The sequence below is a fragment of the Bos grunniens genome, chromosome 10, assembly GCF_055505025.1.
Source record: "Bos grunniens cultivar Pamir isolate PY7600 chromosome 10, Bosgru_T2T1.0, whole genome shotgun sequence".
NCBI lineage: Eukaryota > Metazoa > Chordata > Mammalia > Artiodactyla > Bovidae > Bos > Bos grunniens.
This window is the reverse complement of record NC_141174.1, coordinates 42,720,147-42,734,307: the sequence shown is the minus strand read 5'-3', so window position 1 is coordinate 42,734,307 and position 14,161 is coordinate 42,720,147. Positions and strand designations below refer to the sequence as shown.

At 35.7% G+C, this 14,161-nt stretch overlaps 1 protein-coding gene across 24 annotated transcripts in view; it reads right to left on the bottom strand.

The window, feature by feature from the left end:
- DTWD1 (DTW motif tRNA-uridine aminocarboxypropyltransferase 1) overlaps positions 1 to 14,161 on the bottom strand; it is a 94,366-nt gene that overhangs the window by 72,816 nt on the left and 7,389 nt on the right. For 6 of the 24 annotated variants that reach the window (XM_086320857.1, XM_086320855.1, XM_086320854.1 and 3 more), the window contains 3 exons: positions 12,412 to 12,555; positions 9,947 to 10,196; positions 2,749 to 3,067 (listed from right to left, as the gene is read on the bottom strand). In XM_086320857.1, coding sequence (XP_086176983.1) covers positions 2,820 to 3,067; positions 9,947 to 10,196; positions 12,412 to 12,555 — 642 coding nt within the window. In that variant the 3' untranslated portion in view covers positions 2,749 to 2,819. Of the gene's footprint in view, positions 1 to 2,748; positions 3,068 to 3,950; positions 4,627 to 9,946; positions 10,197 to 12,411; positions 12,556 to 14,161 lie in introns of those variants that run through there. The other 18 variants (XR_015134464.1, XR_015134463.1, XM_086320859.1 and 15 more) reach the window with 5 other exon arrangements.

Genomic DNA, 14,161 nt, shown 5'->3' with positions numbered 1-14,161 from the left:
AGACATGTACGTGCTTTTGGTGACAGCAGTAGCACAAAAGTGGGAATACACTAGATGTTTGGAAACACATACGGGCCAGAAAGTACTTGAGAACACACTTCAAAGGAAGATGAAAAAAACTCCATGAATACAGGGAGGAGTAAAGAATTAGGGTGGCTTTTACAGTCCCTCAGACCAAAGAAAAACAAGACAAGTATAGACAATTCATTGTTCAACAGGTACTATTATTGTTTGGGGGTTAGAATTTAAGATTTTTCTGGATTTAGCTATAAATTAGGCTCTTATGGAGTATGTGGGCTGTCTTTCTTAAGACAGCTATAAGGAGCAAAAGAGTTTTTTTCCTTTCTCCCTTTTAACAATTATATTTTGTCAAATGGCAATAGATTTTGGCTCGGGAAAGCTCAAATTTAGCCCAGAGAAATCCAACTTTGGCCCTGCTTAAATCAATTCAGGCCTTCCTCTGTTCCCAGGGCCAAGTCCTAAGCATGAAGAAATCCATTTTAATTCCATTCTTGTAAAATAACTGCTAGTCAGTTATTGCTTATTAACTAATAGGCAAGTCAGATAGTTTATTTGGCTAAGACTATTGGGGCCAATAATGTTCAAACTTTATATAAGCCACATTCCTTTTAATGAAGAGTGTAATAAAATGGTGACCTCACTGACCCAAATCATAAGTCCCAGATTCTAGACAGGATTCTGCCACTAACTAGTTGTGTGATCCTATGGACAAGTTACTTAATCTCATTAGGCCTCAACTGCCACAGATAAATTAATTAGGGACTGCTCTAAATTACAATGTTTCAAAAGATCTATGTTCACAGTATGTTAGTAGGCACTCCTTATTCAAAAAAAGTTTAAGAAATACTAACTTGAAGTTCAAAATGTTTATTGCAGGACTTTTCAGCACTTTCATGCTGTGCCTTTTGAATCTCTAAGAGGGGGATATAAAGTGCAGCAAACAAATTTTAGCTGCAACTTTTTTTTTTTCCATAAAACACATGTCCCAGTGAGTGTACTTCGGCAAATGTATTACTATTTCTAGCACTCACGTGGGTGAAATCTAATAGTCAATATCCTATAAAGAGGACAACTTCAAGTGGGGACTTTTGAGAAAAATACCTCCCTTGTGGCTCAGTGGTAAAGAATTCATCCACCAGTGCAGAAGCTGCAGAAGATGAAGGTTCAATCCCTGGGTCAGGAAGATTCCCTTGGAGAAGGAAACGGCAACCCACTCTATTTCTGTCTGGGAAATCCCATGGACAAGGAAGCCTAACGGGCTACAGTCTGTGGTGCTGGAAAAGAGTCAGATACAACTTAGTGACTGAACAGCATACAAAAATCACTATTTACAAAGGTACAGGCAGAGTTTAGGAAAACCAAGGTGTAAATGACCTACTTTCGGGCTAGAACACCTAGGAGACCTTACTACGTAAATGAAAAGGGGTAAAAGGAGGAAGCATGGGTCTGAAATGAACTGGAATAACTGCTGGGAAAAGGATGCCTGGTAAGATGACCTTCAGGAAAGGGACACAGCCACCCATGGTGACCTGGCAGCAAAGCAGCCAAGGAGATAAACAACACAATTTCATTTTCAACTTTCAACCTACTGCTGGTCCTGTTTGCTGATCCCAACCAAAAGCCAATGGACAAGGGGACCTACCTCACAGAGCAAAAAGCAGAATGGGAAGACTGAAAGGCAGATCCAGAGGGCAAATAGAAGGTATTCAGCACAGTAGGGCTCCATTCACAAGCAGCTAGATTAGATGATTAAATGATGTCCTCAGGACTCAAGTCTTTTTATCTCTCCACTGTTTCTTTTGCTGGCTTCATTCTAAGGCAAAGTTTTGCCACCTGCAGCAGAGATGTCACCAGTAGCTCTAGGGTTATATACATCATGCTTAGTTCACAATTTCATAAAACAAAAAGAATAAACACATGTATAGCACTTACTATATGCCAGGTGCTACTGAAAGCCCCATAGATACATTCACTCAGCTAAACCTCAGTATCATCCTAAAATACCTACCGTATTACTGGTCTCTTCAGTAATCAAGCAACTGACAAGTGACTGGTAGGTGGAAAATGAAAACTGAGATTTAGATTTAGATAGTCTAGCCCTACAGTCTGTAGTCTAGCTCTAGAGGCCATGCTTTTAACCAGTGAACCATACTGCTTTAAGAAAAACAGTCCCTATTTCCTTGAACATTCATATTACTTATCAAAAAGGAAACATGTACTTATCCTGGATCAATCACTAGGCATTTTGCTTGCTAACCTGGGTCATATGTCCATCCCTAAGACAGGATGTGATTATTAACAATTCCTCCTTAAAAAAGATGCAGATTAAAAAAAAAAAAAAAGTCCATCAGAGGCAATATGGACTTAAAAGAAACAGCCCTATGGACTGGAGCTACAATTCTAGTTCTGCCCAGGTTTGCCATCAACCTTGAGCAAATTACTTGAGGAGATTCTGTGAGTATAGGTGGAAAGATATGAAGATCTCTAAAGAAATATCTAATTATATCACATAGATATAAAATAACACATTATTATATTAAAATATAGTAATAAAATTTAGATCTGCCAAACTTGAGCAAGTGAATTCTGAAATGAATTTTTTGGTCAACACTATCTCTGAAAATTCCCTTAGAAATATCTTCATTTTAAAAAATATGAAGTAAAATAAATAAAACCTTACTTTTTCAAGTGGTCTTACCGACATTACACATGAATATTTCCTAGGAATAAACAAAGCACAATTATAATTTTATTGATTTTAGCAAAATAAAATTACATAAGTAACTTTTTTGAAAAAACTAATGGGTAAGTTTTCTTGTTTCCTTGTCTCCAGGGCACTTGGCATTCTTTATCAACTGGTGCATAAAAGAGTAGAAAAATAAAAGATTATCATATTGTCCTTTGTATTTCTCTTTTAATATATCAGTATGATAGTCTACCAAAAAGTAGTAAATGGCTTCAATTGTGGAAAGGAAGGTATCTGGCTTTCCTTTTTGATGGCGCCAAAAGCAAGTTTTTCTTGTTTTCAACTCAACTTGTAGCAACCCTGCCAAAAACAAATAAGAAATATATAGGTATTTCTTGTTAACCACAGAGTATGGTACAATAATGATTTCCCTTAATTATTTTAAGGATTCTTTTTTTAGACTTCTTCAATCCCAATTCCAAACAGGGTATTTTCTCAAATGTATTAAGATATATACAGAAGCAATACAAAACACAGGATGAAATATTATCCATGACAGTTATCTATAAGTCTCAGACCTTACACCAATGGGTTACAAGTGGTTAACATTTAAGATGGTCATCTCTGTCATCTATTTACCAATGTCTTTTTCCACTTTAACCTGTGACAGGATTAAGTTCACCAATTTTCAGAAGAGTTTCATTTCCTTGATAAATTGACATTTTTAAGACATCATTCATTCTGAAACTCACTGAGACCAGATCGGCAGGTTAACGGTTCTTAATACTGTTAAAGCTACTGGATGATCACTTTTTGGCTCTCTCTTCATGTATAGAGTATCTAGAGCTGTTTCATTAGCTGTCACATCTGTGTTTCAGAGCCTTGGGGACACAGTCAGCTAATGCTGTGCTCCTAAATATTTAAAGCGGAAATGACTCATGAAATCTTACAATAGTACTCTCATCTTTTGGGCTTCCCTTGTGGCTCAGCTGGTAAAGAACCTGCCTGCAATGTGGGAGACCTGGGTTCGATCCCTGGTTTAGGAAGATCCCCTGGAGAAGGGAAAGGCTCTACACCAGTATTCTGGCCTAGAGAATTCCATGAATTGTACAGTCCATGAGGTCACAGAGAGACGGACATGACTAAGCCACTTTCACTTTCACTCTCATCTCTTACAACTCAGATGTCAACAAACTCAGAAGGCTTTTAGCACCTTAGACCAACACTCAGACTCACAATAAAATTTGCTTTTAAAAAATCATATTTTATTCTAAATCAATACTCACAGCAAATATAAACTGACTAAACCTGCCATTTAAAAGACAATGATCAACAGAATATAACACAATAGGAATGACCTCCACAAGGCTTCCGTTCAATACTGCACTCAAGGTCTTTGTTAACACAATACTACAAAAACAATAAATTAATTACATGCATAATAATTGAAAAGGGAAAAACACAATTGACATCTGTTGTTGTTGTTCAGTTGCTAAGTTGTGTCTTACTCTTTGTGACCCCATGGACTGCAGCATGCCAGGCTTCTCTGTCATTCACTATCTCATGGGGTTTGCTCAAATTCATGTTCATTGAGTTGATGATGCCATCCAACCACCTCATCCTCCGCTGCCCCCTTCTCCTTTTGCCCTCAATCTTTCCCAGCATCAGAATCTTTACCAATAAGTCGGCTCTTCGCATGAGGTGGCCAAGGTATTGGAACTTCAGCTTCAGTATCAGTAACTCCAATGCATATTCAGGATTGATTTCCTTTATTATTAGGATTATTATTAGGATTGACTGTTTTGATCTCCTTGCAGTCCAAGGGAATCTCAAAAGTCTCCAGCACCACAATTCAAAAGCATCGATTCTTTGGCACTCAGTCTTCTTTATGGTCCAACTCTCACATCCGAACATGACTACTAGAAAAATCATAGCTTTGACTATATGGACCTTTGTTGGCAAAGTGATGTCTCTGCTTTTTAATATGCTGTCTAGGTTTATCATAGCTTTCCTTTCAAGAAGCAAGCATCTTTTGGATCACAGCCTTGTCATGGTGAAATATATAGAGAGATTTTTAAAAGGAAAAAAAGTGCTAAAACATGAAAGATGGATAAATTCCACACTAAGAATTTCAGTTCTTCAAAAGATACCATAAAGAAATTTAGAAGATGAGTCAGAGACTGCATGAAGATATTTCAAAACATAAGTATATATATTCTAGAATATATAAAGAATTCCTACAAATCAATAAGAAAAACAAAACACTAGAAAAATGGACATAGATATTTCACAGAACAGGATTGCTGCTGCTGCTGCTAAGTCGCTTCAGTCGTGTCCGACTCTGTGCGACCCCACAGAGGGCAGCCCACCAAGCTCCCCCGTCCCTGGGATTCTCCAGGCAAGAATACTGGAATGGGTTGCCATTTCCTTCTCCAATGCATGAAAGTGAAAAGTCAAAGTGAAGTCGCTCAGTCGTGTCCGACTCTTAGTGACCTCATGGACTGCAGCCCACCAGGCTCCTCCGTCCATGGGATTTTCCCGGCAAGAGTACTGTACGGCCAAATAAGCAAACAAAATGATGCTCAACCCAATTAGTCATTAGTGAAAGGTAAATTATGACTACAACCAGATACCATATTATACCCACTCTATTGGCAAGTATCCAACATTTGACGACACAATGGTAGGAGGCATTATGAACTGATAGGAATTCTTGCACATTAATGATGGGAGTATAAACTTGCATACCCACACTTTGGAAAATAGTTGGCATCGTCCTGTAAGACTGAACACTCTTATACGTAACAAAACAGCAATTCCAGTTCTAGGTATGTTTCCTAGAGGAAGCTTGCACATGTGCAAGAATGTTCATAGTAGCACTGTGTGTAATAGTAGCACATTGTAGTGCTGTAGCAAAAACCAGAAATAAATTGTTTCATCAACAGAAGACTGAATAAACCTCAGTATATTCACACAATCATACATTCACAGTAGTGAAAATGAGTAAACAATAGCTACAATCTTAGAAACAAAATGGCGAGTTTAAAATTTGAGTCCTGAAAAAACTACAAGTCAAAAAAAAAAAAGCAAAACTAATAATCTAAAAAAAGCAAATCTTTTTTTAATTGAAAGTATGTTGTACAATATAAGTTACAAGTATACAACATAGCGATTCATAATTTTTAAAGGTTATACCCCATTTATGCTGCTGCTACTGCTGCTAAGTCGCTTCAGTTGTGTCCGACTCTGTGTGATCCCATATACAGCAGCCCACGAGGCTCCCCTGTCCCTGGGATTCTCCAGGCAAGAACATTGGAGTGGGTTGCCATTTCCTTCTCCAATGCAGGAAAGTGAAAAGTGAAAGTGAAGTCGCTGAGTCCTGTCCGACTCTTAGTGACCCCATGGACTGCAGCCTACCAGGCTCCTCCGTCCCTGGGATTTTCCAGGCAAGAGTGCTGGAGTGGGGTGCCATTGCCTTCTCCAACCCCATTTATAGTTATTATAAAATATTTGCTGTATTCCCTGTGCCATACAATACATCTTTATAGCTTACTTTACAGTTTGTCCCTTTTACTTTCCTACCCCTATATTGCCCCTCCTTCACTGGTATCCAGCAGCTTGTTCTTTACATCAGTGAGTCTGCATCTCTTTTACTATATCCTTGTATTTTTTTAGATTTCACATATAACTGATATCATACAATATTTGTCTTTCCATTATGTCACTTAGCATAATGCCCTTCAAGTCCATCCGTGTTACTGCAAATGGCAAGATTTCATTCTTTTTTAATGGCTGAGTAGTATTCTATTGTGTGTATGTGTATATGTGTACACACGTATGTTTTCCTCTAGGAGTTTTCTAGTATCTGTCTTACATTTATGTCTTTAATCCATTTTGAGTTTATTATTGTATATGGTATTAGAGAATATTTTAATTTCATTCTTTTACATGCAGCCGTTCAGTTTTCCCAGCACCACTTATCGAAGTGAGATGAATGCTAGTTTTAGTAATTTGGACTCCTTCCCCAACAAAAAGACACCAGCCTTCCCCAATGCATTCCCCCAAGCCTTTCAATGATGAATCTTCAAGAACATTATGCCACTCTTCACTTGCAGGCTTACATTTCATGATTAAATTAGGCACTCAAACTTCAAATGTTTTGTTTTGAGAGCAGTAAAACATTCACAGCTATTTCTCTGTAAAGTTTGGCAAAAGAGTATGTTACATTGTTAAGAGGATTCGTAATCTCAGCATTCATAATAAGAGAAACAGAAACATTCTAATACAGTACATTTGAGGGTTTAAATAGAAATTTAGAGTTAGTTGTTCAGCTTAATCCCATCAAATGATAAAATGTTTTAAAACCTAACGGCAATGATTTATAACAAACAAGGGTTGTTTCTTGTGGAAGTAACTTGGCTTATCTGGAAACTGGTATTTCACACACATATAGAGATAATAAATATGCTGAGCCCTAAACAGTTCCTGTGGTGCAATGAGGAGTCAAGAAGGGAAAGGGGTTGAAGTAGGACATGCAGAAAAAAATGACTCTAGAAATCTGTTTATTTCATGATTTTGAAGGAATTAAGAAATCCATTTAAAATTCTGATGTAGCACAGAACTGAAATATATGATACTTTCTATGTGATCTGAGAATGAATAACAGAAAACTTTTGTCCAAATGTGATTTGAAGCCTTAAGCACAAAGGCTTAACAGATTTAAATTGTACCTCAATAATCCCCTTTATAATTTTTTTCAAGTGTTAATACCACTTGTGTCCTTCATTCGATCCTTTCCATTACCATATAAGGTACTTTAAAGAAAATGGCTCAGGAAAAATCTTCAAACTGGGTAACGTGCAACTGTAACTATTCAAGGGAATATGGCAGGCAATACTCCAAAGAGCAGGGTTTTAGGGTTTCATCAATCAAACATTAGCAATAAGATTACAAATCTTATTCTGTCGTCTTTTTGCAGTCACTCTCCATATATACACCCTTCCCAAACACAGAAACACACAAGAACAGAAACACACAAGAACACAAACACACCATTTCTTTGTCTCTGTCTATCTTTCTCACACACATACACCCAATCAGAGAGAAGCAGAATGACAAAGAAATCTTACTAACATGTATGTTTTGAAGGGGTATAAACTATATAAATTAAGTGAGTTAAATCTAGTATTGTCATTCACTTAAGCTTGAGACTAATTAACACAAGATTCCAAAAAGTGCCATACACTTTCTTTTCTACATGATGTACATTTTTAATAACTGCCCAGGAGAAGCTCTTCCAGTTTGAAACTGATTTGGAAACTGCTTAAAACCAACTGGGTAACTTTCCTGCTCTCTAATCATATATGGTATACAAATAAAACCACCAAAGAGCCAGAAATAAACCCAAAGCTTTTAAAAAAAACTACTGAGAAAGCCTAAAGAACTGAGTAAGGAACAAGCGAACAAGACAGGTAATATTCTTCATATTACTAGTTGTGTTATTTGGGCAAGTAAAGCAACTCTTTAAACCATTAATTATTAGAAACTAAGCTTTTCATTCTAAAGAAATATATACAAACAAAAAAAAGAAAGAAATGTTAAATCTGAATTGGAACTATTCATGTGAACTCAATACATAGCTATTTATTTTTCTTGGCTCTGTCCACTGAAGCAATGATATACAAGCAGTAATAAATGTATCAGATCTTGGTTTCTAATAACATTCCCCATTAAAAGAACCATAGTTCCTTCAAACAATTAATTCTAGGTCCGGGGCAGGAAAAAAGTACAAGTGAACTTGGGACAGCTTGTTGTACCAGAAAGACTAAAGAGGCCATGCCACAAAGGACCTGAATGTTACCAATGGCAAAATTTTAGACAATGTGGGCATCAAAAAGAATACAATCATGATAGATTATAATATACTGAATGAAAAGGAAATCCGTAAGACCACAATGATCCCAAAAAGAGGTGGTGGGAGAGACAGGAAAAAGGAGAGAAAAAAAGAAAAGCTCATCTTTACATAAGAATGCCAGCAAACAAATGTAGAGGAAATAATAACATTAAAATTTCATCATTTTGTAATCCTTAATGTAATTACTGATTTAGGCAATAGTCTGTCAGCAATGCAAGAGACCAGATTCAAACCCTGGGTCGGGAAGACCCCCTGGAGAAGGGAATGGCTACCCACTCCAGTATTCTTGCCTGAAGAACTCCATGGACAGAGGAGCCTGGTGGCCACAGTCCATGGGGTCATAGAGTCGGGCACAACTGAGCAACTAACACACACACACATATCAATAAATACTAAAACCACTTTGTAAAAAGCAGTTGGGAAACAGTTCAGTGTCTTAAAAGTATTACCCCACAGATTACTAGTAATTTCAACAAAGAAAATAAACTTTATAATGGAGAGATCTGGCAATCACCACTTTAATCAAGGAATTAACGTTATCAGCAGTAATAGAAAAAGGTACACTATGTCCTCTTATTTGATGTATACAATTTTAGCTACGAATAGGGTAACTAATTACCTATTAAAGGTACACCATGTCCTCTTATTTGATGTATACAACTTTAGCTACGAATAGGGTAACTAATCACCTAAACAGCTTCATTTCTGAAAGGGAATGCTACTATTAATTATATCAAAACAACATATATAAAGTACAATTTTTGTAGACAACCATGGATTTATCCTTATCTGAAGTATCCTTACAAAAATATTTAAACTGAATCTAATATTAAAACCAGCAGACAACTGACCTGTCCTCGTCACACAAGCCCAAGTCATAAAATGCAAAAACAGGGAACTGTTCTACATTAAAAGAGACTAAAGAGACAATAACCAAATGGAATCTGAGTTCACATGCTGTATCAGAGGCAAAAGGCTACAAGAGATATTTTTGGGTCAATTAGGGAAATGTAAATTTGGACTAAAGATTATAGAACTTTTGCTAACTTTCTTATAGTGATAATGGTATAGCAATTACGCCATTCTTAAGGATGTATACTTAGATATTTAAGGGTGATGTGCTGTAAAGCCTGCAACTTACTTTCAAATGGTTCAACCAAAAATATACATATCTAAGTACACACAGATACATATAATAGAGAAGAAAAAATAAAGCAAAGGTGGCAATGCAACTCTTCTTGAATGCATCAGTAGGTCTGAAGTTTGTGAAAGTTGGGAGAAGGAGAAGTCAAAAAAATAAATGCAACATTTTTATTCTTATTTACCTTGAAGTCTCTCATCAGTGAATATTTTGTTTGTTTGGTTCCAGGTGCTATCTATGAATACAATTTTTTTCAGTGTTGTGTCTTTGCACTTGCTGTCATTCAAATCCGGTTCTTCAGTTTTCTTGCGTTTAATGGATGGCTTATCAAGGTCATCATTTTTGCCTCTAATGCTATTTTGACTCTTTTTTTGTAGATGAAAAGAAATATCTTTTACTGAAACAGACTTAGGTCCAGGAAATACAAGTGCAACCTAAAGCAAAGAAGCTTACGTTAGTAGTGTGCTATGATCTTCAAAATTAATAAATTCAGACTTAAAACTTCAAGAGGAAAAACTATGTTGAGTATCTGAGAAAAAAGCATTAGGTTTTAGTATATGTGCCTCTTTAATACATATATGGTAAAGTTTTTGGTTCTTCCTTAGTAACCTATAATCATAATATACTACCAAGAAATACTTCTATACTTTAAAATAAGTTATTCACTTATTGATAGAAACCAGGTTAATTGTATCTTACATAAAAAAACTAAACTCTATAATGTTTCATAAGATAAAAGGCAAAGTATGGGGTACTTTGTAAAAGAACCATTGAAAAGTGCTTGATAATTAAATAGCATCTTCACCTATATAATAAGCAAAGAGAAAACAAATGATACAGCCAGTGCTGGTGAGGAAACAGTATGCTGCTGCTGCTATGTCACATCAGTCGTGTCCAACTCTGTGCGACCCCATAGACGGTAGCCCACCAGGCTCCCCCGTCCCTGGGATTCTCCAGGCAAGAACACTGGAGTGGGTTGCCATCTCCTTCTCCAATGCATGAAAGTGAAAAGTGAAAGTGAAGTTGCTTAGTTGTCTCTGACTCTGAGCAACCCCATGGACTGCAGCCTAGCAGGCTCCTCAATCCATGGGATTCTCCAGGCAAGAGTACTGGAGTAGGGTGCCATTGCCTTCTCTGGAGGAAACAGTGTAATAAGCTTTTAAAGCCATTACTGATGTCAAGTTTAAATAACGTAACTCTGTGAAAGCAATCTGGCAATATACGTCAAGAGTCCTGAAATATTCATACTCTCTAGCCAAATGAGATTTCAATTATGGAAATTTATCTTAATAATTCTAAACATACACACAATACCCAGAATATATGTTAAAGTATGTTTATTACAGTGAAAACTTTAAAAATCTGTTAAGGAACTACTCAGTGAATTATGGTACTTCCTTTCTTTCAGCATATTTTTACTGAGACCTTATATACTGTAGAACCTCCAAGGTATGAACAACTCCTAACACAAAGCAGGCACCCAGCAAATATTTGTTAAATGAATAAATGTTGATAGAATCATGGGTATTTATCCTCCATATTTTTCCGTATTTCCAAAGATTTTTGAGTGGAGATTATCATTTTTAATATGAAAAATAAATATTAAAATTTAAAATCTTAAATTTATAAACTTCAATGTTATAAGGTTTTTCAGACACTCACAATGCACACCTACCTTTCCCCCATACCCAACTAGCAAAGTTCAGGGCTTCTTAGTTTTCTTAGATTATAAGCACATCATGTCTTTTTATATTACCTAGCTACACTATGTTCTATGTAACTGACATGATATCTAGCTGATCAAAGAAGGAAATACAAATACATTCCTAGATCCCAAACTCAGATATCATTTACAAACACAACTTTCTATATAAATTCAACCAAAAATTACAATATATTGATAGGAAAGGAAAAACTTACCTAGTTTTTTCTTAAACAAATGAATGCATTGATTTTTTGTTTCTAGATTTACCATACCAACAAATGTTCTCCCAAGAGACCTAGAGGTGTTTATGTTTCTTTCAGAAGTATTCAAGGCCTAGTTTTTTGAGATCTATAGCAACATCACTTTTCAACAAGACCAGCTGTAAAGACCTGTTGTCACTAATGTGACCATTTCAACTAGGTGAAAATCCATTAAGAATCTAGAAATGAGCAAGGAAGGCCTCTCAGTAGCCAAAATAAATATCACAAAAGCCATGTACTAAAGCTTTTAATTTAGAAAGGATTTCTAAAAATCCTTCTAGCTTAGTCTTTCTTTTTTTCTTCTGGAGAAATTTCAACATTTGTAATCTGGTTTCTCAGTTTGTATCAAATTAGCGTTTTTATGTGTAGTGTATGAACAAGAATGGAAAAAGGAGAAAAGTAAAAGCAGGTCTAGTAATACTAGCAAAGAGTAAAAATTGGAAGAAATAACGCAAACTAGTAAAAGTGGAAAGACAGACTCAAAAAAGCCTAACATCTAGGATCATTTGCTCTTTTAAGATACTAATGAAGTAAACTGTATGTTGTTAAGGGCTACAGAAGGTTAACCCAAGACCATTAAATATTAAATTATGTTCAAGTACGTTTAGAAAGGCAAGGGAGTTTAAAATTCATATTTAGATTCAATGTGAAAAGCTGTAAAAAAAAAAAAAATAAGCTGCCTACTTCATGGTCCTTTTCTTCATATTCTGGAATACACGGATATGTATAAATATTTACAAATTCAGGTGCTAAGAGTTTTGCATGTACAGCAGTGCTTTTGCCATCTGTTTCATTCGGATGTTTAATGATGTCAATCTTCAATGGTAGCTAAAATTTAGAGAAAAAAGAAAAATGAACAAAACAAATAGAAAATTCTAATTTTTATGTTATTAAAAATGGTCTTTAAAGCTTAAACAGCAAGCTCACACTAAGTTCCTATAAATACACTTATAGTTTGAAAGTCATACTTTTTTAGAACAGAATACTAAGACTAGTTAAGTCATAAAGCAAACACAAATTTATTTCTCAATACTGTTAATCATGTACTAGAACTATTTTCAACTCATTTAACAGACTCTTATAGCAATGTTCCAATGTCATATTCATTTGTCACATTGGACCGAGTCCTATTCCTTGCATTCAAATATCTGTGTCAAGAACATTTTACATAATTCCTATAAACTTTCAGGTCTGTTAATTTTATATTAAAAAGAAATATAAGCTCAGGCAAAAGTTTTAGATCTAAAATTCAAGTTAAAATTTTGTTCCTCAAAACATCTTTTGAGGTCAAAGGTATTATCTTTTAATGTTAACATCATGATTCTCAGCATGTGAAATTAATTACTAATTGGAAAAAGAGTTAACAGAATGGTTCCAGGAGGTATACTCTATATAAAAAATAACTTTTCAAAATCATTTTGCCTATTTTCCTTAGTTTCATTATTTAATTACTATGAATTATGTCATATCTACATGCAAAAATAATAGTCTTGCAAATTTCTTGAGTTAGATTTTTCTATTATTTTGCTGACTTATTTGGTTTAGTTTTCTGTATAATGCTTGTATGAATCCTGCCTTCAGCCATGACTATGAAAACAGAAGCCAAGTCATCTCTCTCCCATCATATGAGAAATTCTCTCTCTAGGACAGATTTTTCGCTGTAGAGTTCAAATGATTTATTTGTTACGATAAGTACTGTTCCAGCTCCCAGCCCACACTAAAAGGCAACATTCTAGGTATTTACTCTGGGGCAACAGCTATTTAGCCTGGAGTACAAAACTATCTTGTTTTTTTAGAACAGATTTATTAAAGAGATAGGATTGAAACAATAAACTGCACATATTTGAGGTGTACAATCAAATGAGTTTTAATATACGCTACACCTTTGACTTCATCACCACAATAAAGCTAATGAACATATCCATCATCCCCAAAAGTCTTCTTGTGTTTTCCTCCTTCCCCTTACCTCATCAACTCCCACCCACAGTCCTAGGCAACTACTGATCTATTACTATAGGTTAGTTGGCATTATGTGGAAAGAAGAAGCTATATATCTTAGAAGGGCCATAAACATCCCAGATAACATTGAAAACATTCCTAGTTTTCAATCCAGGCTTTCAAACCCGATGTCTCCTACCTTCTCACTTAGGCCTAGTGATCATTTATAATTTGAAGGCAACTGCTTCAAAACATCAAATCAACTTCGAGTGATAGAAAATTCACCATTTAAGTAGGCAGTTCACAAATGATTTTACATCAGTCTACCTCTGGCTGAACTCTACATCAGACTTTCTTCATGGAACTCAATCCCAGCTGATGCTACTCTACATTCCCTTTCCCCAGGGCCTTTCAGTAGTAGCTCAGCATTACCTTAGTCAGGGAAGGCAGGAAAGAAGAAAGGAAAAAAAAAAAAAAAGAAAGCAGATCATGACAA